The sequence below is a fragment of the Hemiscyllium ocellatum genome, chromosome 50, assembly GCF_020745735.1.
Source record: "Hemiscyllium ocellatum isolate sHemOce1 chromosome 50, sHemOce1.pat.X.cur, whole genome shotgun sequence".
Taxonomy (NCBI): domain Eukaryota; kingdom Metazoa; phylum Chordata; class Chondrichthyes; order Orectolobiformes; family Hemiscylliidae; genus Hemiscyllium; species Hemiscyllium ocellatum.
Genome location: NC_083450.1, coordinates 859,686 through 887,320, shown reverse-complemented (window position 1 = coordinate 887,320; position 27,635 = coordinate 859,686). Strand labels below are relative to the sequence as shown.

Sequence of the window (27,635 nt, the reverse complement as noted above, 5' to 3'; positions counted from 1 at the left end):
GATAGACCGGAGTAGAGTTGGGGTACCGGGAGATGAGCTGGGATAGACCGGGATAGAGTTGGGGTACAGGGAGATGAGCTGGGATAGACTGGGGTAGAGTTGGGGTACAGAGAGTTGAGCTGGGATAGACCGGGGTAGAGTTGGGGTACAGCGAGATGAGCTGGGATACACCGGGATAGAGTTGGGGTACAGGGAGATGAGCTGGGATAGACCAGGATAGAGTTGGGGTACAGCGGGGTGAGCTGGGATAGACCGGGATAGAGTTGGGGTACAGGGAGATGAGTTGGGATAGACCAGGATAGAGTTGGGGTACAGCGGGGTGAGCTGGGATAGACCGGTGTAGAGTTGGGGTACAGCGAGGTGAGCTGGGATTGACTGGGATAGAGTTGGGGTACAGCGAGGTGAGCTGGGATAGACCGGGGTAGAGTTGGGGTACAGCGAGGTGAGCTGGGATTGACTGGGATAGAGTTGGGGTACAGCGAGGTGAGCTGGGATATACCGGGATAGAGTTGTGGTACAGGGAGGTGAGCTGGAATAGACCGGGAAAGAGTTGGGGTACAGCGAGGTGAGTTGGGATAGACCAGGATAGAGTTGGGGTACAGCGAGGCGAGCTAGGATAGACCGGGATAGAGTTGGGGTACGGGGAGATGAGTTGGGATAGACCGGAGTAGAGTTGGGGTACAGGGAGGTGAGCTGGGGTAGACCGGGGTAGAGTTGGGGTACAGCGAGGTGAGCTGGGATAGACCGGGATAGAGTTGGGGTACGGAGAGGTGAGCTGGGGTAGACCGGGATAGAGTTGGGGTACAGCGAGGTGAGCTGGGATAGACCGGGGTAGAGTTGGGGTACAGCGTGGTGAGCTGGGATAGACCGGGATAGAGTTGGGGTTCAGGGAGATGAGCTGGGATACACCGGGATAGAGTTGGGGTACAGGGAGATGAGCTGGGATAGACCGGGATAGAGTTGGAGTACAGCGAGGTGAGCTGGTATAGACCGGGATAGAGTTGGGGTACAGGGAGGTGAGCTGGGATAGACCGTGATAGAGTTAGGGTACAGCGAGGTGAGCTGTGATAGACCGGGATAGAGTTGGGGTACAGCGTGGCGAGCTGGGATAGACCGGGATAGAGTTGGGGTTCAGGGAGATGAGCTGGGATAGACCGGGATAGAGTTGGGGTACAGGGAGGTGAGCTGGGATAGACCGGGATAGAGTTGGGGCACAGGGAGATGAGCTGGGATAGACCGGGATAGAGTTGGGGTACAGAGAGGGGAGCTGGGATAGACTGGGATAGAGTTGGGGTACAGCGAGATGAGCTGGGATAGACCGGGGTAGAGTTGGGGTACAGAGAGGTGAGCTGGGATAGACCGGGGTAGAGTTGGGGTACAGCGAACTGAGCTGGGATAGACCGGGATAGAGTTGGGGTATAGTGAGGCGAGCTGGGATAGACCGGGATAGAGTTGGGGTACAGCGAGGTGAGCTGGGATAGACCGGAATAGAGTTGGGGTACAGGGAGATGAGCTGGGATAGACCGGGGTAGAGTTGGGGTACAGCGAGGTGAGCTAGGATAGACCGGGATAGAGTTGGGGTACAGGGAGGTGAGCTGGGATAGACCGGGGTAGAGTTGGGGTACAGCGAAATGAGCTGGGATAGACTGGGGTAGAGTTGGGGTACAGAGAGGTGAGCTGGGATAGACCGGAGTAGAGTTGGGGTACCGGGAGATGAGCTGGGATAGACCGGGATAGAGTTGGGGTCCAGGGAGATGAGCTGGGATAGACTGGGGTAGAGTTGGGGTACAGAGAGTTGAGCTGGGATAGACCGGGGTAGAGTTGGGGTACAGCGAGATGAGCTGGGATACACCGGGATAGAGTTGGGGTACAGGGAGATGAGCTGGGATAGATCAGGATAGAGTTGGGGTACAGCGGGGTGAGCTGGGATAGACCGGGATAGAGTTGGGGTACAGGGAGATGAGTTGGGATAGACCAGGATAGAGTTGGGGTACAGCGGGGTGAGCTGGGATAGACCGGTGTAGAGTTGGGGTACAGCGAGGTGAGCTGGGATTGACTGGGATAGAGTTGGGGTACAGCGAGGTGAGCTGGGATAGACCGGGGTAGAGTTGGGGTACAGCGAGGTGAGCTGGGATTGACTGGGATAGAGTTGGGGTACAGCGAGGTGAGCTGGGATAGACCGGGATAGAGTTGGGGTACGGGGAGATGAGTTGGGATAGACCGGAGTAGAGTTGGGGTACAGGGAGGTGAGCTGGAATAGACCGGGAAAGAGTTGGGGTACAGCGAGGTGAGTTGGGATAGACCAGGATAGAGTTGGGGTACAGCGAGGCGAGCTGGGATAGACCGGGATAGAGTTGGGGTACGGGGAGATGAGTTGGGATAGACCGGAGTAGAGTTGGGGTACAGGGAGGTGAGCTGGGGTAGACCGGGGTAGAGTTGGGGTACAGCGAGGTGAGCTGGGATAGACCGGGATAGAGTTGGGGTACGGAGAGGTGAGCTGGGGTAGACCGGGATAGAGTTGGGGTACAGCGAGGTGAGCTGGGATAGACCGGGGTAGAGTTGGGGTACAGCGTGGTGAGCTGGGATAGACCGGGATAGAGTTGGGGTTCAGGGAGATGAGCTGGGATACACCGGGATAGAGTTGGGGTACAGGGAGATGAGCTGGGATAGACCGGGATAGAGTTGGAGTACAGCGAGGTGAGCTGGTATAGACCGGGATAGAGTTGGGGTACAGGGAGGTGAGCTGGGATAGACCGTGATAGAGTTAGGGTACAGCGAGGTGAGCTGTGATAGACCGGGATAGAGTTGGGGTACAGCGTGGCGAGCTGGGATAGACCGGGATAGAGTTGGGGTTCAGGGAGATGAGCTGGGATAGACCGGGATAGAGTTGGGGTACAGGGAGATGAGCTGTGATAGACCGGGATAGAGTTGGGGTACAGGGAGATGAGCTGGGATAGACCGGGATAGAGTTGGAGTACAGCGAGGTGAGCTGGGATAGACCGGGATAGAGTTGGGGTACGGAGACGTGAGCTGGGGTAGACCGGGATAGAGTTGGGGTACAGGGAGATGAGCTGGGATAGACCGGGGTAGAGTTGGGGTACAGAGAGGTGAGCTGGGATAGACCTGGGGTAGAGTTGGGGTACAGCGAACTGAGCTGGGATAGACCGGGATAGAGTTGGGGTATAGTGAGGCGAGCTGGGATAGACCGGGATAGAGTTGGGGTACAGCGAGGTGAGCTGGGATAGACCAGAATAGAGTTGGGGTACAGGGAGATGAGCTGGGATAGACCGGGGTAGAGTTGGGGTACAGCGAGGTGAGCTGGGATAGACCGGGGTAGAGTTGGGGTACAGCGAGGCGAGCTGGGATAGACCGGGATAGAGTTGGGGTACAGGGAGGTGAGCTGGGATAGACCGGGGTAGAGTTGGGGTACAGCGAAATGAGCTGGGATAGACTGGGGTAGAGTTGGGGTACAGAGAGGTGAGCTGGGATAGACCGGAGTAGAGTTGGGGTACCGGGAGATGAGCTGGGATAGACCGGGATAGAGTTGGGGTACAGGGAGATGAGCTGGGATAGACTGGGGTAGAGTTGGGGTACAGAGAGTTGAGCTGGGATAGACCGGGGTAGAGTTGGGGTACAGCGAGATGAGCTGGGATACACCGGGATAGAGTTGGGGTACAGGGAGATGAGCTGGGATAGACCAGGATAGAGTTGGGGTACAGCGGGGTGAGCTGGGATAGACCGGGATAGAGTTGGGGTACAGGGAGATGAGTTGGGATAGACCAGGATAGAGTTGGGGTACAGCGGGGTGAGCTGGGATAGACCGGTGTAGAGTTGGGGTACAGCGAGGTGAGCTGGGATTGACTGGGATAGAGTTGGGGTACAGCGAGTTGAGCTGGGATAGACCGGGGTAGAGTTGGGGTACAGCGAGGTGAGCTGGGATTGACTGGGATTGAGTTGGGGTACAGCGAGGTGAGCTGGGATATACCGGGATAGAGTTGTGGTACAGGGAGGTGAGCTGGAATAGACCGGGAAAGAGTTGGGGTACAGCGAGGTGAGTTGGGATAGACCAGGATAGAGTTGGGGTACAGCGACGCGAGCTGGGATAGACCGGGATAGAGTTGGGGTACGGGGAGATGAGTTGGGATAGACCGGAGTAGAGTTGGGGTACAGGGAGGTGAGCTGGGGTAGACCGGGGTAGAGTTGGGGTACAGCGAGGTGAGCTGGGATAGACCGGGATAGAGTTGGGGTACGGAGAGGTGAGCTGGGGTAGACCGGGATAGAGTTGGGGTACAGCGAGGTGAGCAGGGATAGACCGGGATAGAGTTGGGGTACAGCGTGGTGAGCTGGGATAGACCGGGATAGAGTTGGGGTACAGGGAGATGAGCTGGGATAGACCGGGGTAGAGTTGGGGTACAGAGAGGTGAGCTGGGATAGACCTGGGGTAGAGTTGGGGTACAGCGAACTGAGCTGGGATAGACCGGGATAGAGTTGGGGTATAGTGAGGCGAGCTGGGATAGACCGGGATAGAGTTGGGGTACAGCGAGGTGAGCTGGGATAGACCGGAATAGAGTTGGGGTACAGGGAGATGAGCTGGGATAGACCGGGGTAGAGTTGGGGTACAGCGAGGTGAGCTGGGATAGACCGGGGTAGAGTTGGGGTACAGCGAGGCGAGCTGGGATAGACCGGAGTAGAGTTGGGGTACAGGGAGGTGAGCTGGGGTAGACCGGGGTAGAGTTGGGGTACAGCGAGGTGAGCTGGGATAGACCGGGATAGAGTTGGGGTACGGAGAGGTGAGCTGGGGTAGACCGGGATAGAGTTGGGGTACAGCGAGGTGAGCAGGGATAGACCGGGATAGAGTTGGGGTACAGCGTGGTGAGCTGGGGTAGACCGGGATAGAGTTGGGGTACAGGGAGATGAGCTGGGATAGACCGGGGTAGAGTTGGGGTACAGAGAGGTGAGCTGGGATAGACCTGGGGTAGAGTTGGGGTACAGCGAACTGAGCTGGGATAGACCGGGATAGAGTTGGGGTATAGTGAGGCGAGCTGGGATAGACCGGGATAGAGTTGGGGTACAGCGAGGTGAGCTGGGATAGACCGGAATAGAGTTGGGGTACAGGGAGATGAGCTGGGATAGACCGGGGTAGAGTTGGGGTACAGCGAGGTGAGCTGGGATAGACCGGGGTAGAGTTGGGGTACAGCGAGGCGAGCTGGGATAGACCGGGATAGAGTTGGGGTACAGGGAGGTGAGCTGGGATAGACCGGGGTAGAGTTGGGGTACAGCGAAATGAGCTGGGATAGACTGGGGTAGAGTTGGGGTACAGAGAGGTGAGCTGGGATAGACCGGAGTAGAGGTGGGGTACCGGGAGATGAGCTGGGATAGACCGGGATAGAGTTGGGGTACAGGGAGATGAGCTGGGATAGACTGGGGTAGAGTTGGGGTACAGAGAGTTGAGCTGGGATAGACCGGGGTAGAGTTGGGGTACAGCGAGATGAGCTGGGATACACCGGGATAGAGTTGGGGTACAGGGAGATGAGCTGGGATAGACCAGGATAGAGTTGGGGTACAGCGGGGTGAGCTGGGATAGACCGGGATAGAGTTGGGGTACAGGGAGATGAGTTGGGATAGACCAGGATAGAGTTGGGGTACAGCGGGGTGAGCTGGGATAGACCGGTGTAGAGTTGGGGTACAGCGAGGTGAGCTGGGATTGACTGGGATAGAGTTGGGGTACAGCGAGGTGAGCTGGGATAGACCGGGGTAGAGTTGGGGTACAGCGAGGTGAGCTGGGATTGACTGGGATTGAGTTGGGGTACAGCGAGGTGAGCTGGGATATACCGGGATAGAGTTGTGGTACAGGGAGGTGAGCTGGAATAGACCGGGAAAGAGTTGGGGTACAGCGAGGTGAGTTGGGATAGACCAGGATAGAGTTGGGGTACAGCGACGCGAGCTGGGATAGACCGGGATAGAGTTGGGGTACGGGGAGATGAGTTGGGATAGACCGGAGTAGAGTTGGGGTACAGGGAGGTGAGCTGGGGTAGACCGGGGTAGAGTTGGGGTACAGCGAGGTGAGCTGGGATAGACCGGGATAGAGTTGGGGTACGGAGAGGTGAGCTGGGGTAGACCGGGATAGAGTTGGGGTACAGCGAGGTGAGCAGGGATAGACCGGGATAGAGTTGGGGTACAGCGTGGTGAGCTGGGATAGACCGGGATAGAGTTGGGGTTCAGGGAGATGAGCTGGGATAGACCGTGATAGAGTTAGGGTACAGCGAGGTGAGCTGTGATAGACCGGGATAGAGTTGGGGTACAGCGTGGCGAGCTGGGATAGACCGGGATAGAGTTGGGGTTCAGGGAGATGAGCTGGGATAGACCGGGATAGAGTTGGGGTACAGGGAGATGAGCTGTGATAGACCGGGATAGAGTTGGGGTACAGGGAGATGAGCTGGGATAGACCGGGATAGAGTTGGAGTACAGCGAGGTGAGCTGGGATAGACCGAGATAGAGTTGGGGTACGGAGAGGTGAGCTGGGGTAGACCGGGATAGAGTTGGGGTACAGGGAGATGAGCTGGGATAGACCGGGATAGAGTTGGGGTACAGCGAGGCGAGCTGGGATATACCGGGATAGAGTTGGGGTACAGGGAGATGAGCTGGGATAGACCAGGATAGAGTTGGGGTACAGTGACGTGAGCTGGGATAGACCAGGATAGAGTTGGGGTACAGCGAGGCGAGCTGGGATAGACTGGGATAGAGTTGGGGTACAAAGAGGTGAGCTGGGTAGACTGGGATAGAGTTGGGGTACAGCGAGGCGAGCTGGGATAGACCGGGATAGAGTTGGGGTACAGCGAGGTGAGCTGGGATATACCGGGATAGAGTTGGGGTACAGCGAGGTGAGCTGGGATAGACCGGGATAGAGTTGGAGTGGGTGAAAGGCGTGCCTGAAATATAGATGTCCCTCTTTTGAATCTGTGGCTTTGATGTTAAATTTCCAACATTCTTTCAACCTGCAGCCTCCAAAATAAACATGGTCTGTTAAAAATACAATGCCATTGAAATTCAGAGTTCCGGTCTCTATCAGACCGCTTCGTATTGCAGTGTTCAGACTGGGAATTGGCTGGGTTTACTGGTACCTGCAGGGAGCTGTGCTAACCTGTAACCTGTTTAAAATTCAGTCCAAAACTCTCTTACTCTGGGGTGATTCCGGCTTGGCTGCACTTCCAGAACCATCAGGGATAAAAATAGAAGGATCAGGTCCCTTTGATTATAACCTTGTTGAATTCAGCTCTGATAACATTTTAAATAAGGCTGAATCAGCTATTTGATCGATTTTAATATCTGGGGATACCATGGTGTACTGGGAGGGGGCAGGGGGACGGGGGGGGGGGGGGGGGGGTGGTACTTTTTGTAATGTCTTCTCCAGCCTTCAGCCTCTCTGTGTAGCACTCCCTCCTGGAGTAAAGGTTCTCCAGGTACAGACCACCCCCACCACCAACTTTGTATCCCCCACTCCCCACCCCCACCCCCCCCACCCTACCTCCACCACCCAGCTCACATGGAAGTCCGCTGTCTGCGTGTGAGCCGAGAGTAAGTTTTGTTTCGCAGTAGCTGACACCCACGCTGTCTCGAGCAGGCACGGGACAGGGATAATGAACAGGAAAACTGTTTTTTCCACTCTGTAGCCCAAGGGTACTGAGACTGATTGAAATGTCCCTGGCAGATGTTTTTAAATGCGTCTGTATTAGCAGAGAGTGGTGTGTTCACTAAACCTGATTGGCCCTGGCTGAACAGTTGTTCCAAACCATCAGGCCTCCCTCTGAGTAGCGAACATTTCGTTTTGCTGCTGTACTCTACCTCCTCACTGTGCCCTGTTCATCCATCACCCCTGTGACTACTCACCTACATTGACTCTCAGTCCAGCCAATCCTCCAATGTCAAGTTCTTCTGTTTAAACAGGTACATGGCCCTGATTTTGCCTATCACCTGCCAAGCCTTGCCCAGAGTCCCTCCAGTACTGGCCGCTTGTGTATCCACTCTCCTTTGGGATCACTGTTGGTGACTGTTTCTTTGTAGTGTGCCCTAACCCCTGGGATTCTCTCCATAAACACCTCCACCAGCCTGTGCCTCACTCCTTTGTCACAATGCTCCTTAAAGCCCACTCTTGGATCAGGTTTTTGTGTGGTCCTTCTCGATATCCTCTTCAGCCCAGTGTGTGTTCTGGTCTGACTGCACACCTCGAAAGGTTAGGGATAGGGCGAGGAGATGTTTTGTGGTGAACTGTTGTTGGAAACAAAAGTCATTGTCACCCCTCAGTGCTGGCTTAGACATGCCAGAGATGAGGAAATGCAGTGTTTTCAGGAATGCTTGATATTTGCAATGACTGCAAAGGAAATAGAAAAAAGACTTGGAAAAGAAAGGAAATTGTACAAAACCTTTCCCTGTCAGTCAGTGGCTGGAGCATTGAGACCAATTCTGGACACAACTTTCTTAAGGGATTGAAGTCCTCACATGGAGCATTGACCAGAGAATCCCTGCAGTGTGGAAGCAGGCCATTCAGCCCATTGAGTCCACACCGACCCTCCAAACAGCCTCCCACCCAGACCTGCCCTATCCCTGTAACCCTGCAATTCCCATGGTTAACCCACCTGGCCTGCATATCCTTGCACCCTATGGGCAAGTTAGCATGGCCAATCCACCCTAACCTGCACATCTTTAGACTGTGGGGGGAAACTGGAGCAAACCCATGCAGGTATGGGGAGAATGTGTCTCTGTGAGGCTGCAGTGCTAACCATGGAGCCACTCAGACGGGAGCACAAACGAGGAACTTGGTTTGAAAGAAGGTGGGGTTACTCCCCTTCGAGCAGAGAATGTTCAGGTGAGATTTGGTCGAGGTGTTCAGAATGCTGCAGGGGGTTAATGTGAAGGGAATGGTTCCCCTGGCAGAAAGGTCAATCAGCAAAGGAGGAAGCTGCTACACAAACGGGCAAGAGAACTCTGACTGTCATGAGGGAATTGTTTTAATTACAACTGAAGAATACTGCAGTATCCCAAAGGACAGACACAGATTCAATAATTACATCCAAAATTACAATCAGATAAAGAATTGAAAACAAAACTCACTGGTTGGACCACAGGAAATTGGGCAGATCTTTCAATGAGCCACTGGGACACCTTGCACCAAAGATGCTGGAATTGTACGAATGGTCTGGTGGTTTGTACATTCTGCCTTTACTGTAAAGCTCAGTTATCCTGGTCACAGTCACAGAGGATAGTTACTTCTGTAATTCAGCTTCTGCTGACTTTGATAGAATCTGTGTAGGAGCAGGATGCTGATCTCAGGCTGTGGATTTTATTAGCAAAATCTACTTGTTAATAGATGTCATTACAGAGCTTTGGAGTAGATAGGACTTGAACCTGTGCATCCTCATCAGAGGCAGTGACATTACCACAAGGGAGCCTGAGAGGCAGCATCAGGTTTCTGTAAATGGCACTGAAGGGCGGGATCGCCACCTGCAGGAACACTGCAGCACTGCAGCTGCTCCCTTTTTCAGAATCGTGATGTGGAGATGCTGGTGTTGGACTGGGGTGTACAAAGTTAAACATCACACAACACCAGGTTATAGTCCAACAGGTTTAATTGGAAGCACTAGATTTTGGAGCGATGCTCCTTCATCAAGTAAGGAGCAGCACTCCGAAAACTGGTGCTTCCAATTAAACCTGTTGGACTATAACCTGGTGTTGTGTGATGTTTAACTTTTCCAGAATCAAACAGGAATCTGTGATATCCCACAGGTTAGAGCCTTTCATTGATTTCTGCAGACATTCTTACTACTCAGTTATATCCATCTGTCTCCTGATTCCATTGGCACTGACCACTGTAGTGACGTTTCAGCTGATTTACTCCATGAAACTGTTATCCTTTGAAAAGATAGAAGGATGATTTGTAGCTATAAAGCTTCTTTCTGAAATAGATCATATTGTAAAATGGTTCACAGACATTAAATACACGAACTGCCATAACATAGGAAGTGTAGAAGGCAATTTGATCAGAGCAAGCTTCAACAAAGAACAACATAAAAATGATCAGATAATCTGACTTTTTTTTAATGATGCCATTTGTTGGATAAATATTATCCAAGGTGCTGGGGCCAACTCCTCTATCCTTTAACATTGTGCTGAAGGATCTGTTTCAGATGCTCTGTTGAACACATATCTGTCATCACCACAGACAGTGCCCACTACCTCAGTGCTGACGCTCTGACAGCACTGACCCCGGATAGTGCGGCACTCCCTCAGCACTGACCCTCCGACAGTGCGGCGCTCCGTCAGCGCTCACCCTCCAACAGTGCGGCACTCCCTCAGCACTGACCCTCCGACAGTGCGGCGCTCCGTCAGCGCTCACCCTCCAACAGTGCGGCACTCCCTCAGCACTGACCCTCCGACAGTGCGGCGCTCCGTCAGCGCTCACCCTCCAACAGTGCAGCACTCCCTCAGCACTGACCCTCCGACAGCACTGACCCCCGACAGTGCAGCACTCCCTCAGCCCTGACCCTCCGACAGTGCAGCACTCCCTCAGCACTGACCCTCCGACAGGGCCCACTCCCTCAGCACTGACCCTCCGACAGTGCCCACTCCCACAGCACTGACCCTCCGACAGTGCGGCACTCCGTCAGCGCTGACCCTCCAACAGTGCGGCACTCCCTCAGCACTGACCCTCCGACAGTGCGGCACTCCCTTAGAACTGACCTTCCAACAGTGCCCACTCCCTCAGCACTGACCCACCGACAGTGCCCACTCACTCAGCACTGACCCTCGGACAGTGCCCACTCCCTCAGCACTGACCCTTCGACAGTGCCCACTCCCTCAGCACTGACCCTCCGACAGTGCGGCACTCCCTCAGCACTGACCCTCCAACAGTGCGGCACTCCCTCTGCACTGAACCTCTGACAGTGCAGCACTACCCAAGCATTGATCCTCCGACAGTGCCCACTCCCTTAGCGCTAACCCTCTGACAGTGCCCACTCCGTCAGCACTGACCCTTCGACAGTGCGGCGCTCCCTCTGCACAGACCCTTCGACAGTGCGGCACTCCCTCAGCGCTGACCCTCCGACAGTGCGGCACTCCCTCAGCGCTGACCCTCCGACAGTGCGGCACTCTCTCACCACTGACTCTTCGACAGTGCGGCACTCCCTCAGCACTGACCCTCTGACAATGCAGTACTCCCTCAGCACTGACCCTCCAACAGTGCGGCATTCCCTCAGCACTGACCCTCTGACAGTGCCCACTCCCTCAGCACTGACCCTCCGACAGTGCAGCACTCCCTCAGCACTGACCCTCCGACAGTGCCCACTCCCTCAGCACTGACCCTCCAACAGTGTGGCACTCCCTCAGCACTAACCCTCGGAAAGTGCGGCACTCCCTCAGCACTGACACTCCGACAGTGCACACTCCCTCAGCACTGACCCTCCGACAGTACGGCGCCCCCTCAGCACTGACCCTCTGATAGTGGGGCACTCCCGCAGCACTGACCCTCCAAAAGTGCCCACTCCCTCAGCACTGACGCTCCGACAGTGCCCACTCCCTCAGCACTGACCCTCCGACAGTGCACACTCCCTCAGCCCTGACCCTCCGACAGTGTGGCACTCCCTCAGCACTGACCTTCCAACAGTGCCCACTCCCTAAGCACTGACTCGACAGTGCCCACTCCCTCAGCAGTGACCCTCTGACTGTGCCCACTCCCTCAACACTGACCCTCCGACAGTGTGGCACACCCTTAGGACAGACCCTCCGACAGTGCCCACTCCATCAGCATTGACCCTCCGACAGTGTGGCACTCCCTCAGCATTGACCCTCCGACAGTGCGGCGCTCCCTCAGCACTGACCCTCCGACAGTGCGGCACTCCCTAGCACTGATCCTTCGACAGTGCCCACTCCCTCAGCGTTGAGCCTCTGACAGTGCGGCACTCCCTCAGCACTGACCCTCCGACAGTGCGGCACTCCCTCAGCACTGACCCTCCGACAGTGCGGCACTCCCTCAGCACTGACCCTCTGACAGTGCGGCACACCCTCAGCACTGACCCTCCGACAGTGCCCACTCCCTCAGCACTGACCCTTCGACAGTGCTGTGTTTTTCTATGTCTGCCTGGATATGGTGCCACCGTTGTGGACTGTCTTGAATGCACTTGCTCTGACCCAAAGACAGAAATATTGGATGGAACCATTTTGAGGCTGTTTTTTTCTGGTACCTTCTGGGAACGGGTGTGCTGTCTGTTCGGGTTTCTGCTCATCCACAGAGCTGCATATCTCTGAGAGTTTCAGGAGGAGCTGAAGGGGGCAGATAGCTCCTGATCGCTCCCAATATTCCTGAAGCAAATACCCAGGGTAAACTAGCCCCTATCTAACACTTCGAAATCCTTAATTAAAACCATTCAATCACAGATATTTGTTAAGGAATCTCATTTGACTTTACGCAACTTTGGATCAGCTGCCTGTTAATTATTGCTGCTGAGTTTCCTGTTGACAGTGGGTGGTCCCCTGACAGGAGGCTAATTGAAAGCTCCTGATTAAGGCCCATACTGCTTCCCATTCTGCGCAGAAAGAGTTGAACAGCGTTAATTTCCGTGAGTGCTAATTCCTGTAGCGCTGCGTCAATCCTGCCTGTCCTCAGCCACAAGATGAGAAGGTAAACTGTTCTAAGGTGATGGTGACCAAACACACACCTTCTTCCTCCCGCTCACCAACCAGGACGGGGTCTTGCTCGGAGCTGTCGGAGCGTATGACTGGAACGGGGCCGTCGTGAAGGAGAGTGCCCAGGGTAACATCATCACATCCAGAGAGGCCCTGAACCGGGAGTTTCCCAAAGCCTTGAAGAACCACGCAGCCTACCTCGGTATGGGGGAGGGGGAGGGGGTGAAGCAGGGTGGGGTGGGGGTGAGGGGGTTGAAGCAGGGTGGGGTGGGGGTTGGGGTGAGGGGGGTGAAGCAGGGTGGGGTGGGGGTGGAGGTGAGGGGGTGAAGCAGGGTGGGGTGGGGGTGAGGGGGTTGAAGCAGGGTGGGGTGGGGGTTGGGGTGAGGGGGGTGAAGCAGGGTGGGGTGGGGGAGGGGGAGGGGTGAAGCAGGGTGGGGTGGGGGTTGGGGTGAGGGGGGTGAAGCAGGGTGGGATGGGGGTGAGGGGGTGAAGCAGGGTGGGGTGGGGGTGGGGATGAAGGTCGGGGAGGTGAAGCAAGGTGGGGTGAGGGTCAGGGAAGGTGAAATAGGGTGGGGTGAGGGTGGGGTGTGACTGTCTATTGGGAGTTGGTATCTGTGTAAGATTAGTTACACAGGACCATGTGTTGTCCCAGTGGTCAGGCTATCGTGGGTCCAGTGCTGAGCAGACCCTCTCTCGCCCCAGTAATGAGCAGGGCTAGAGCCCTATGTTCTAATTGCCAGCTTCCTGCTTCACCAACTGCATGGTGTGTATCATAGTTTAAAATTGCAAAGATTGCAAAGTTTAAAATCCAGTAAAGTTGTTTAATTGGGTTTGTAGCCATACGTCCCTCTCCACTTCACTGTCTTTCCCCCCACACCTAACATGTTTGTCACATGACAGCTTGGTAATGGTGAGGGGTTCTGTCAGGCTATAATGGGAGTGACACAGTAAACACGGTCAAAAGTACTGCACCAGTTCCTTCCCCTGATTGGTCCTGAGTCTGATGTGCGTTCTCCTTATTCCCAGGCTATACAGTGTCGTCTGTGAGGCAGAGGAATGGTCAACGTGTCTATGTGGCAGGCGCTCCGAGATTCAAACACAAAGGCAAGGTCATCTTCTTCAATCTGGACAAAGGTGGCAATCTGACCATACACCAGGCCCTGATCGGAGAACAGGTGAGGGCTACGCACTCTGCTGTTCACAGGCACACACAGGCACTGCAACTTCCTTATCATTATTTGTGGGATGTGCTGGCCCAGTATTAATTGCCTGTCCCTAGTTGCCCTTGAGAAAGGTGGGGGGGGGGGGGGGGGGCGGCGGGAGAGGTGAACTGCCTTCTTGAACTGCTGCAGTCCACCTGCTGTGGGTTGACTCACAATGCCCTTAGGGAGGGAACCCCAAGACTTTGACCCAGCAACAGTGTAGGAATATTGATTTATTTCCAAGTTGGGATGGTGAGGGGCTTGGAGGGGAATTTGCAGGGGGCGGTGTTCCCATGTATCTGTTGCCCTTCTAGATGGAAGTGGACGTGGGCTCGGAAGGTGCTGTCTGAGGATCTTTGGTGAATTTCTGACAATAAATGCCCCAGGCTAAAGCTAGTGTTCCGTCCTATGTGGGGGTCACACCTGCCTTTCATCTCGTTGTTGGCATTCTTGGAATTCTTGGAATTTGAGTAAAATCATTACATTGTCAGGTAGAGATTTTGCAATTGCTTAGTGTGGATATTTTCAGTTGAAGATCCTTATTTTTGTGACCAAAACTCTGAGTGACTAGATTTGGCAAGGACAGGGATTGCTGGGTCTCTGATTACCAATTGATGAAGTGTGCTGTATTACAGATTGGATCGTATTTTGGAAGTGAGGTTTGCCCAGTGGATGTGAATGGTGATGGGGTGACAGACGTGCTGTTGGTCGCAGCACCCATGTACCTTGGAGCCAGCAGCAAGGAGACTGGGAAAGTCTACATTTACAGAGTACAGGAGGTGAGCAGGGACATCCGGATCCTGTATCCATATACATACACATGGACAACTGCACACAGACACAGACACACACACGTGCACCTAGATAATGATACAAACAATACATGCAAACACATAGTTCCACACATATCTACTCACACAGATAATCATACACACAAACATAGATAAACATTCAACTGTAGATACAAGGACATACACACATACTCATACACACGGATACATGTTGTGCACACATACTTAGACATGGAGTTTCACATATACTTGCACGTAGGAAATGACATATACAGTACACACACAGGCATGCACACACACAGACACACACATACACACACACAGATAAAAAGCACGCACACAAACAGATATACAGACATACATACATTCAGAAGCATGCATACAGACAGACACACATATAATCACACACAGACACAGAGACACCATACAGACAGACACACACAAACACACGCACAGACACACAAGCACACACACAGACAGACAGACACGCACACACACATAGAGGCACGCATACAGACAGACAGACACACATACAATCACCCCACACACAGACACACAGACAGACACACACACACTCTCACACTCTCACACTCATTGGGAGTACTAAGTGGTGTAATTTTACTTGTTGGATTTGAGTTTGAATGAAGAGGAGACTTTTGTTTCATTGGTCTGTGCTGTGGGACAGCTGCTGTGTGAAATACTGTTTGGACATTGTCTTCCCAGTTTCTCAGATTTTCTCCAGTAGTTACTGTCGCAGTGTAAGACCTTTCAACAATAATTTCCACCTGATTCAAGCACACATTGTTTTGCGGAACAAATCTTTAATACATTCATTTATTAACAGTGTTTTCTTTTCCTTGTATGTCTGATCTAGAGTCTCTCATTAAATGCCCAGCAGTTAAAACAGGCTGTTTCCTGCAGGCAAAGCTGGCCTCTGTGACTGGGCTGGGTTAACCTTTACTGCTTATAGGCAAATAGCCCCTCCTTACTTCCTAGTCATTAATTGTTTCACTAAACTGCAAAATGAGCTATTTACTATTATTCTCATCTCCCAAGCTCCATCTCTGTCTTACAACTGTTCTCACCTTCTGAGATATATATAGCCTCTGGGTCTTCTCTGCCAGAACATGGTTCTCAAAAACAGCTGACAGGTTTGGGTAAATCAAGGGCCAACATCTTAACCTTGTTTTCCAGAAAGAGTCTGTTGGAAGAATGGTCAAGTACTAACGATTAATATTGCAGCAATAGAAGAAGAATGTGGAAATATAACTGACGTTGTTTTCCCCTGGTCCATGTCCCTGTCAGTTTTCGCTTTCATTCAGCGATACTCTACAGATCAGCAACAAACCACAGGATTCCCGGTTCGGGTTCACGCTCATTGCTGTTCCTGACCTTAATTACGATGCGTTTAATGATGTCGTTGTGGGTGCCCCATTGGAGGATGATCATCGTGGGGCAGTGTATATTTATCATGGACATCAAGACACCATTCTTCCAATGTATAAACAGGTCAGTGTACAGGGACTGGAGGAGCTGGGATATTCTCCTTGGAGCAGAGAAGGTTAAAGGGAGATTTATATTCAAGGTGTTCAAAATCAGAAAGGTTTTTGATGGAGTAAGTTATGGAGAAACAGTGGGAGGGTTGATAGTCAGAGATTAAGATATTTGACAGAGAAAGCAGACGGCGGGGGGGATGAGGTGAATTCCTTTTGGTGCATGGTTTTGATCTGGAATGTCTGATAGGGTGGTGGGAGTAGATGGAGTAGCAACTTTCAGAAGGAAAATGGGATTAAACCCTGAAAAGGAGAAATTTACAGAGCCACGATAGACAGAGGTGTAGGACTAATTAGAATTCAGTTTCTAAAACCCAGTTGAACCTGAACAGATCGAATAGTTTTGTAGATTGTGAACTGTGTTCGAAAGAGCCCCCACATTTGGATCTGCCGTGAGAGAAGGTTCTTTCTGTTGTCTGTGGTTGTCTTTACTGACAGAAACAGAACATGTCCCACACATTGATTACTGTAACCTTCTGTTCTCTCAGAGAATTGCTGCTTCGGCCGTGGACCTGGGACTTTGGTATTTTGGACGCAGTGCAGATGGCCAGATGGATGTGGACGGAGATGGATTGATCGATGTGGCAGTGGGAGCTTTTGGCAAGGCTGTCATTTTTGGGTCAGTCACAGTTATGGTTCCGGGCTGCTTCTGAATAACGTGTTACAAACCTGACTCCTGTGGTCTGAGCCTTAGTTAACACTCAGTTACCTAAGTGACACAGGGGACGTACCTGGGGTGGTACTGATCAATTCAGGCTGAGAAGACCCTGAATTCAACAACGTAGGCAGAATCTCTGCTCTGCTCTGTGCTGAAACACAGGGTGGGTGAGTGGAGGAGAAGGAGGTGGAGACTAGATTCCAGCAGCCTGTCCAATGGCTTCTATCAGCCTCAGCCCAATAGCTTCCCCTCAAGGACAAAGGTTGTGAACTCAGATTAATTATAGAGTCCAGACTGACATTCCCATTATTCCAAAGAAGAGAAGTAGAGTTTGTCTTTTTAAAGAAGGTGATGACCTAGTGGTTTTATCGCTGGGCTGTTAATCCAGAGATCCAGATAATGTTCTGGGGACCTGGGGTCAAATCCTGCCTTGGCAGATAATGGAATTTAAATTCAATGGAAAACAAAGTCTGGAATTAAGAGTCTTATGACGACCATGAAACCACTGTGGATTGTTGGAAAAAAACCCAATCTGTGTCACTAATGTCCTTGAGGGAAGGGAACTGCCATCCTTACCTGATCTGGTCGACATGTGACTCCAGACCCACAGCAATGTGATTGGCTCCTAACTACCCCCTGGGCAATTAGGGATGGGCAAGAAATGCTGGCCTGGCCAGTGACACCCTCCTCCTGTGAATGAATTCAACATTAAAATTAAATTAATGGTGTAACAGGTCACAGTATGTGTTTAATCTTTTGCCTTTCACATTTCTTAGTTGAACTAGCTTTTCGAATTGGTTGAGAACTCACAGTCATTAACCAGCGCTGAGTTGTGAGTTAATCAGAATGTCCACTCAGCTACTGTAAAGGTCTCTAACCTATTAACTCGAGTTGTCGCAGTCTGAACAATATGCTCTGTCTTAGTAATGCAAACAGCAACCGCTGTAAAACATGCCGTGACGTCGAACAATTCTTCTGTCGCCTCCGCCTCTGAGCTTACTTTCACAATCAGGATTCCCGCCCACCTTCCGAGGACCCCATCACCCACCTCCAACACACTGCATCCACCTGGACACCCCGCGCTGGCCTATTACCTGCCCTCGACCTCTTCATTTCCAACTGCCGCCAGGACATTAACCGCCTCAACCTGTCTACCCCCCTCCCCCACTCCAACCTCTCACCCTCACAACGCGCAGCCCTCCAATCCCTCTGCTCCAATCCCAACCTCACCATTAAGCCAGCGGATAAAGGGGGCGCAGTGGTAGTCTGGCGCACTGACCTCTACACCGCTGATGCCAAACGACTACTTGAGGACACTTCTTCCTACTGCCCCCTCAACCATGACCCCACCCCACCCCCCATCACCAAACCATCATCTCCCAGACCATACAGAACCTCATCACCTCAGGAGATCTCCCACCCACAGCTTCCAACCTCATAGTCCGGGAACCCTGCACCACCTGATTCTTCTTCCTTCCCAAGATCCACAAGCCTGACCACCCTGGCGACCCATTGTCTCAGCATGCTCTGCCCCACTGAACTCATCTTTACCTACCTCGACACTGTCCTATCCCCCCTAGTCCAGGAACTCCCCACCTACGTTCAAGACACCACCCACGCCCTCCACCTCCTCCAAGTCTTCCGTTTCCCCGGCCCCCAACGCCTCATCTTCACCATGGATATCCAATCCTTCTACACCTTCATCCGCCATGACCAGGGCCTCCAAGCCCTCCGTTTTTTCCTCTCCAGACATTCCCAACAGTACCCTTCCACCGACACTCTCATTCGTTTGGCCAAACTGGTCCTCACCCTTAACAATTTCTCCTTCGAATCCTCCCACTTCCTCCAGACCAAAGGGGTAGCCAAGGGCACACGTATGGGCCCCAGCTATGCCTGTCTCTTTGTTGGCTACGTAGAACAGTTGATCTTCTGTAATTACACTGGCACCACTCCCCACCCCTTCCTCCGCTACATTGATGACTGCATTGGTGCCACCTCGTGCTCCCGCAAGGAGGTTGAGTAATTCATCAACTTCACCAACACATTCCACCCTGACCTTAAATTTACCTGGACCATCTCTGACGCCTCCCTCCCCTTCCTGGACCTCTCCATCTCCATTAATGATGACCAACTTGACACTGACATATTTTACAAACCCACCGACTCCCACAGCTACCTGGATTACACCTCTTCCCACCCTTCCTCTTGCAAAAATGCCATCCCGTATTCCCAATTCCTCCACCTCTGCCCTATCTGCTCCCAGGAAGACCAGTTCCACCATAGAACACACCAGATGGCCTCCTTCTCCAATTTCCCTTCCCAGGTGGTTAAAGATGCCCTCCAACGCATCTCGTCCACATCCCACACCTCCGCTCTCAGACCCCACCCCTCCAACCTTAACAAGGACAGAACATCCCTGGTGCTCACCTTCCACCCTACAAACCTTCGCATAAACCAAATCATCCGCCGACATTTCCACCACCTCCAAAAAGACCCCACAGCCAGGGATATATTTCCCTCCCCACCCCTTTCTGCCTTCCGCAAAGACCGTTCCCTCCATGACTACCTGGTCAGGTCCACACCCCCCTATGACTCACCCTCCCATCCTGGCACTTTCCCTTGCCACCGCCGGATCTGTAAAACCTGCGCCCATACCTCCTCCCTCACCTCTGTTCAAGGCCCTAAAGGAGCCTTCCACATCCATCAAAGTTTTACCTGCACATCCACTAATATCATTTATTGTATCCGTAGCTCCTGATGCGGTCTCCTCTACATTGGGGAGACTGGGCGCCTCCTAGCAGAGCGCTTTAGGGAACATCTCCGGGACACCCACACCAATCAACCACACCGCCCCGTGGCCCGACATTTCAACTCCCCCTCCCACTCTGCCGAGGACATGGAGGTCCTGGGCCTCCTTCACCGTCGCTCCCTCACCACCAGACGCCTGGAGGAAGAACATCTCATCTTCCGCCTCTGAACACTTCAACCCCAGGGCATCAATGTGGACTTCAACAGTTTCCTCATTTCCCCTTCCTCCACCTGACTCTAGTTCCTAACTTCCAGCTCAGCACTGTACCCATGACTTGTCCGGACTTGTCCTACCTGTCTAGCTCCTTTTCCACCTATCCACTCCACCCTCTCCTCCCTGACCTATCACCTTCATCCCCTCCCTACTCACCCATTGTACTCTATGCTACTTTCTCTTCACCCCACCCTCCTCTAGCTTATCTCTCCACGCTTCAGGCTCTCTGCCTTTATTCCTGATGAAGGGCTTTTGCCCGAAACGTCGATTTCTCTGCACTTTGGATGCTGCATGAACTGCTGTCCTCTTCCAGCACCACTAATCCAGAATCTGGTTTCCAGTATTTGCAGTCAGTGTTTTTACATCTTGTGAATGGTCAGTGCTTATTCTAGCGTTGTTACTTGAATGATTTTTATTTGCGGTCAGTATGAACCGCTTCTCTGCAGTATGCTATAACTGAGCCGTTACCTGGGCATCTTTGGGGAATTCAGCAGAACCTGTATGGCTCCAAACACTGTGGAAGCTCTCTTTAATTATCTACAAGGCCCAGCCAAGGTGTGTGAGGACGTTAAGTATGGACAGCACCTCTGGTCCAGAAGGCCAAGGAGAAAATAAACCTGTTAGAATTCCCACTTCTGTCAGACACTCCTGTTGTGTACAGCACTATGGCTGCTTCTTGTTGTCTTTACGGGGCAGGTTCCTGCATGCTCTGTCTCTCATCTGTTTTCTGTTGTTCTGGGGTGTTTCACTGTCTCCTCACTGCACGCTCCTCTCCAACATTACTCCCTCTTCCCCAAAATACCTCTTCCTTCCTCCCTCTCTAATGCAAACTGACTCTCCTCAATCATTTTCTTACCACACCTTTCAAACTCTGACTCTAGGATACTGCGTGTGGTCCAGGTGAATGCCTCAGTTACGTTCAGTCCTCCCTTCGTCAATATGCTCCTACGGAACTGCCAGAGAAATGACAAAGATGTCACCTGTGTTACTGCCACTGCCTGTTTCACCACAAGAGCAAAGTCACCCGGACTGAGCAACAGCACCCTGGGTAAGTGCGTCCTCTAGTACTCTGCACGGTAACAGGCAAAAAAAATACTCCGGCTGGGCAGCTTGTGTGGAGAGAGGAACTGAAATAACATTTCAAGGAGATGACTTTCATTGGATACTTGCCAGCTCGGATCTTGGATTTTTCAAGCGAAACTGAGGACTGCAGACGCTGGAGATTAGAGTCAAGATTAGAGTGAGGCTGGAAAAGCACAGCAGGTCAGGCAGCATCCAAGGAGCAGGAAAATCAACGTTTCGGGCAGGAGCCCTTCATCAGGAATAGAGTGCTTCATCGTTCCCGATGAAGGGCTCCTGCCCGAAACGTCGACTCCCCCTGCTCCTCGGATGCTGCCTGACCTGCTGTGCTTTTCCAGCACCGCTCTAATCTTGGATCTTTCAGACATTGAATCATTTGTCCATTTAGAACATAGAACAGTACAGGCCCTTCAGCACATGGCAGTACAGGCCCTTCGGCCCACGGCAGTACAGTACAGGCCCTTCAGGACATGGCAGTACAGGCCATACGGCCCACAGCGGCACAGTACAGGCCCTTCGGCCCACAGCTGTACAGTACAGGCCCTTCTGCCCACGACAGTACAGTACAGGCCCTTCGGCCCACGACAGTACAGTACAGGCCCTTCGGCCCACAGCAGTACAGTACAGGCCCTTCGGCCCACAGCAGCACAGTACAGGCCCTTCGGCCCACGACAGTACAGTACAGGCCCTTCGGCCCACAGCAGCACAGTACAGGCCCTTCGGCCCACGACAATACAGTACAGGCCCTTCGGCCCACAGCAGCACAGTACAGGCCCTTCAGCACATGGCAGTACAGTACAGGTCCTTCGGCCCACAGTGGTACAGTACAGGCCCTTCGGCCCACAGTGGTACAGTACAGGCCCTTCGGCCCACAGCGGCACAGTACAGGCCCTTCGGCCCACAGCGGCACAGTACAGGCCCTTCGGCCCACAGCAGCATAGTACAGGCCCTTCGGCCCATGACAACACAGTACAGGCCCTTCAGCCCCCAGCAGTACAGTACAGGCCCTTCAGCCCACAGTGGTACAGTACAGGCCCTTCTACTCACAGCGGTACAGTACAGGCCCTTCTGCTCACAGCGGTACAGTACAGGCCCTTCTGCTCACAGTTGTACAGTACAGGCCCTTCGGCCCACAGCGGCACAGTACGTGCCCTTCGGCCCACAGTGGTACAGTACAGGCCCTTTAAACTTGTAAGGTGGGGGTATGGGACCTAAGGAGATAGTGAGGAATGAGATCAATCTGAGACTAGTACAGGTGGGAAAGGGAGCCAGTCAAACAGTCAGGGCAGGCAGGGATAAAGCAGAGAACAAGGTCAGACTGATAAATTAAACTTCATTTATTTCAATGCAAGAGGCCTAACAGGGAAGGCAGATGAACTCAGTGCACAGTTAGGAACATGGGACTGGGATATCATAGCAATTACAGAAACATGGCTCAGGGATGGGCAGAACTGGCAGCTTAATGTTCCAGGATGGAAATGCTATAGGAAGGATAGAAAGGGAGGCAAGAGAGGAGGGAGAGTGGTGTTTTTGATAAGGGATAGCATTACAGCTATGCTGAGGGAGGATATTCCCGGAAATGCATCCAGAGAAGTTATTTGGGTGGAACTGAGAAATAAGAAAGGCTCTGTTTCTGTGCTGTACATCTCCATGACTCTATGACTGACTAGTCTGTAATTCCCAGGGATTTCTCTATTCCCTTTCTTGAACAGAGGAACGATTTTTGCCTTCCACCAATCATATTGTATTACTCCCGTGGAGAGTGAGGAAGCAATGATCATCACCAGAGGCACAGCAATCTCATTCCTGTCTTCCCATAGTAACCTTGGATATATGTGGTCCGGTCCTGGGGACTTATCTATCTTGATGTTTCCCAGAATTTCCAGCACATCCACTTCCTTAATACCAATCTGGTCAAGCCTATCAACCTGGTCCATGGTGTTCTCACTATCAACAAGGTCCCTCTCTCTAGTGAATACTGAAGCAAAACACTCATTTAGGGCCTCCCCTACCTCTTCAGACTCCAGACACAAGTTCCCTCCACTATCCCTGATCGGCTCTGCCCTCTTTCTGATCATTCTCTTATTCCTCACATGTGTAGAACGCCTTTGAGTTTTCCTAATCCTTCCTGCCAAGGCTTTTTTGTGTCCCATCTTAGCTCTCCTCAGTCCATTTTTGAGTTCTTTTCTAGTTACCTTATAATCCTCTAAAGCTGTGCCAGATCCTTGCTTCCTCAACATGAAGTGAGCATCCTTCTTCCTCTTGACGAGAAGCTCCTCTGCTCCTGTCATCCAAGGCTCCTTCACCTTTCCATTCCTTGTCTGTCTCAGTGGGATAATGTTACCCAACGCTCACAACAAGTGCTCCTTAAATAGCCTCCACATTTCTGTTGTGCATTTTCCATAGAACAATTGTTCCCAATTTATACTCCACACCTCCTGTCTAATAGCAGTTTCCTCTCCCCCCATGAAATGCCTTCTGGAAATCCAAGTACTTCTCTTGAAATGGGAGTTTTAGCATCAGCCTGGTCTCCTCAGGAGCTACATGTAAACTGTCCTCCTTCTCCAAAACTCGAGCTGTAATTTACTCCAGGATATCTCTTATTCTGTACAAAACCTCTCCTGAACCCCTTGATTGGATTGCTGTACCACGTGGACAGAATGCTGGATTGTACAACAATACCTGAACGAGTTTCTTTCATAGTAATAAACAGAGCAAGACAGTAATGCCGAACAATCATTCAGTGATTTGGCAGGCGTAGTTGTATTTAACTCCTGTGCCTTCTCTTGCTCAGTTAAGACATTTGTGTAAGTTGTAATATACTGAGACCCTCAGCGCCAGTCCCTGTGTGACTCCATTTCATTCTGCCAATCTGACCTATTTAAGCACCCTCTGTTTTCTAACAGCCGGCCAATATTCTATCCATACTCGTATGTTACTGCCTTCTTCCATAAACACTTACTTTTTACAATAACCTTTACAAATGCCTTCTGGAAATCCAAGTACAGTCCGTTAACGTGTTTCTCCTTATACACAGCACATGTTCCTCCTTCATGGAAGCCACTGTAATTTGGTTAAACATGATTTCCCTTTGAAAAAAAAACACACTGATTCTTCCTGGCTACTTTAAACTTTTCTCCGTATGCCGCTCAGGCCTCGTTCCAGGTTTGGGCTGTCATGTGGCAAGTAACACTCAGGTCACATAAATGCAAATCAATGATCATCTCCAACAAGAGAGAATCCAACCATTCTCCATTCACCAGTAAATCCTCTGCTAATCAACGTCATGAGGTAGCCTGGGTCTGTGATTCATGCACACCGATGCCCAGATCCCTCTGCACTTACACACTTTGAATCCACTTCCCATTTAAATAACTATTTGCCTTTTTAATTTTCTGGCCAAAATGGACAGCCTCACACTTAACCAAATTAAACTCCACCTGCCGGATTCTGGCCCACTCTCTGAGCCTAACGATATCCATCTGGAAACTCTACTTCCTCATTACTGCCTGCTTTCTTACCTATTTCAGTGTCATCAACGATCTTTGCTACTGAACACCCTGTCCTTGCTTGCCGATCTTTATATAGATTGTTAATATTTGAGGTCCAAGAACTGACTCCCACTAGTTACAGGTCTCCATCCAGAGAAGGACCTTCTGCTTTCTGACAGTCAGCCAATCGTCCATGCAAGCCCATACCATACCCTTAATCCCCTGGGATCTAAACTACTGCATCAGTCTTTTATGTGACACCTTGTCAAATGCCTTCTGGAAAACTAGATATACCACATCCTCTGGTTTGAGAGTGTAGTGCTGGAAAAGCACTGCAGGTCAGGCAGCATCCGAGGAGAAGAGAATCGATGTTTCGGGTATAAGCCCTTCACATATCTGACATCCTCCAGATCCCCGTTATCCACCTTGCTAGTTACATCTTCAAAGAACTGCAGCAAGTTTGTCAAGTATGACTTACCCTTCATGGAACCGCGCTGACACTGCTGAATTGACCTTTGTTTTTCCAAGTGTTCAGTTACTTCCTCCTTTATGATTGACTCCAGCAACTTCCTCACTCCCGAGGTCAAATTAACTGCTCTATAGTTTCCCAATTTTTACCTATCTCCTTTTTTTTAATTAGGGTGTCACCTTAACATGTTTCCAATCCACTGGTACCTTTCCAGAATCCAGGGAATTATGGAATATCATAACTAATGTATCCTCTGTCTCTGCTGTCACCTCCTTTAATACCCCAGGCCTCAGAGACTTATCAACCTTTACTCCCATCAGTTCACTTAATGCCTTCTCCCTAGTTATAGTAATCTCACCAAGTTCCTCCATAGTAACTGCAATTTTTAGGAATAAATTATTATCTTCCACTGTGAAAATAGGCAAAATATTGATTTAGTGTCTCTGCCATTTCCAAGTTTCCCATTACTATCTTGTCATTGTCATCCTGTAAAGGGCAAACATTTACTTTCATTACTGTTTTCCTTTTTATATCCTTACAGAAACTTGGTATTTGTGCTTATGGTTTCTGCTAGTTTCCTTTCATAGTTCACCTTAGCACTTTTGATTTTGTATTTTGCAACACTTTGCTCATGTTTAAAGCTCTCCCAATTCCCCCAGAGTACCTCGAACTCTGGCATTATGATATGCCCCAGTTTTTGCCTTTACGTTATCCATGACTTTCTTGTTGAGCCATGGATAATTTTTCACCTTTTATACATTTCCTCTTCCTCTCAGGAATATACTTTAATGGTGAGGCATTTAGTCTTTCCCTAAACATTTGCCACTGTTCTGGATGGGCACAGCTCCAACAACACTCCAGAAACTTGACATCATCCAGGGCAAAGCAACCTGCTTGATTGGCACCACATCCACAAGCATCCCCTCCCTCCTCCCCTGACACTCAACAGCAGCAAGGTGTACTATCTACAAGAGGCACTGCAGGAATTCACCAAAGCTCTTTCAGCAGCTTCCTCCAAACCCACAACCATCTAGGGGGACAGATTAGCCAGCTCAGCGTCCTTCCCAACAGCATTGTGAGGGTCCCTTCATCAGTGGACTGTAGTGTTGAAGAAGACAGCTCTCCAGCACCTATTCCAGAGCAGTTAAGGGTTAGCAGTAAATACTGGCCCAGCCAGTGAAGTCTAAATCCCATGAATGTATGGAGTTATCAGGAAGGGCATGAGTCACAGAATAGAACACACCACAGACAGAGAGATTATAAGAAAGACATAGGCAGTCAGGAGATAATACTTAGCGGAGGCCCAACATGGATTTGAAAGTTTCTGAACTGAAGGAAGAAGGGAACACCGAGAGGTCTGAAGCTGTCCAGGTATGGGAGAGAATAAAGAGAGGAGGTGGGAGAGTTTACAGTTCAGTGATGTGGGGAGGAGAAGAGGGCAGGGTCACAGATATGACTCTATCTGTTTATGCCTGGACACCTTGCACATGTAACATGGAACAGCAGCTTCTGTGGTGTGGCTGTGTGAAGCATGTCTTACTGATCAGTGCTGGCTGGAAACAAGCTCCACTCATAATGAATATCAAATGCTTAAGTAGAAACTGTGTCGTTACCTGATGTCTGAATTACTCTGACTGCCGGTCTGTTACAGATCTGTATTATAACATTGTGTTGGATGAAAAGAAGTTTGCTCCCAGAGCCTTGTTTGATGGAAGTGACCAGAGGCAGAAGGAGGAAGTTATTCATCTTCTGACTGATGGCCTGAAATGTCACACCCACCACTTTCACGTCATTGTAAGTACTGGAATCTCTCCCAGTTTCTGTAGAAATGGCACTGGGTATGAAGGCCTACTATCAATGTTTATATACTGTCTGATCATCTATGTCAGTGTGACTCCTGTACCTACAGCCTACAGGGTCAAGTGTTACAATGAAATAGCTGCTCCTAACATCCTCGAAGACAAGACTGAAAGGCAATGACTGGATACTTTGCTGGATGTGTGATCTGGGTGTGTGTGATCTGGGTGTGTGTGATCTGGGTATGTTTGTTGCTGGGTGTGTGATCTGGGTGTGTTTGTTGCTGGGTGTGTGATCTGGGTGTGTTTGTTGCTGGGTGTGTGATCTGGGTGTGTTTGTTGCTGGGTGTGTGCTCTGGGTGTGTTTGTTGCTGGGTGTGTGATCTGGGTGTGTTTGTTGCTGGGTGTGTTTGTTGCTGGGTGTGTGATCTGGGTGTGTTTGTTGCTGGGTGTGTGATCTGGGTGTGTTTGTTGCTGGGTGTGTTTGTTGCTGGGTGTGTTTGTTGCTGGGTGTGTGATCTGGGTGTGTTTGTTGCTGGGTGTGTGATCTGTGTGTGTTTGTTGCTGGGTGTGTTTGTTGCTGGGTGTGTTTGTTGCTGGGTGTGTGATCTGGGTGTGTTTGTTGCTGGGTGTGTTTGTTGCTGGGTGTGTTTGTGTTGCTGGGTGTGTGTGTGTTGCTGGGTGTGTGTGTGTTGCTGGGTGTGTGTGTTGCTGGCTGTGTGTGTGTTGCTGGGTGTGTGTGTTGCTGGGTGTGTGTGTGTTGCTGGGTGTGTTTGTTGCTGGGTGTGTGATCTGGGTGTGTTTGTTGCTGGGTGTATTTGTTGCTGGGTGTGTTTGTTGCTGGGTGTGTGATCTGGGTGCGTTTGTTGCTGGGTGTGTTTGTTGCTGGGTGTGTTTG

At 51.3% G+C, this 27,635-nt stretch overlaps 1 protein-coding gene across 1 annotated transcript in view; it reads left to right on the top strand.

Annotated features, from left to right (window-relative positions):
* Positions 1 to 27,635, top strand: part of itga10 (integrin, alpha 10) — a 98,837-nt gene that overhangs the window by 32,093 nt on the left and 39,109 nt on the right. The window contains exons 10-16 of the mRNA XM_060820620.1: positions 12,733 to 12,877; positions 13,702 to 13,850; positions 14,513 to 14,656; positions 15,974 to 16,177; positions 16,710 to 16,840; positions 20,783 to 20,949; positions 26,593 to 26,735. Of these exons, the coding sequence (XP_060676603.1) occupies positions 12,733 to 12,877; positions 13,702 to 13,850; positions 14,513 to 14,656; positions 15,974 to 16,177; positions 16,710 to 16,840; positions 20,783 to 20,949; positions 26,593 to 26,735 (1,083 nt within the window). The remainder of the gene's footprint in view (positions 1 to 12,732; positions 12,878 to 13,701; positions 13,851 to 14,512; positions 14,657 to 15,973; positions 16,178 to 16,709; positions 16,841 to 20,782; positions 20,950 to 26,592; positions 26,736 to 27,635) is intronic.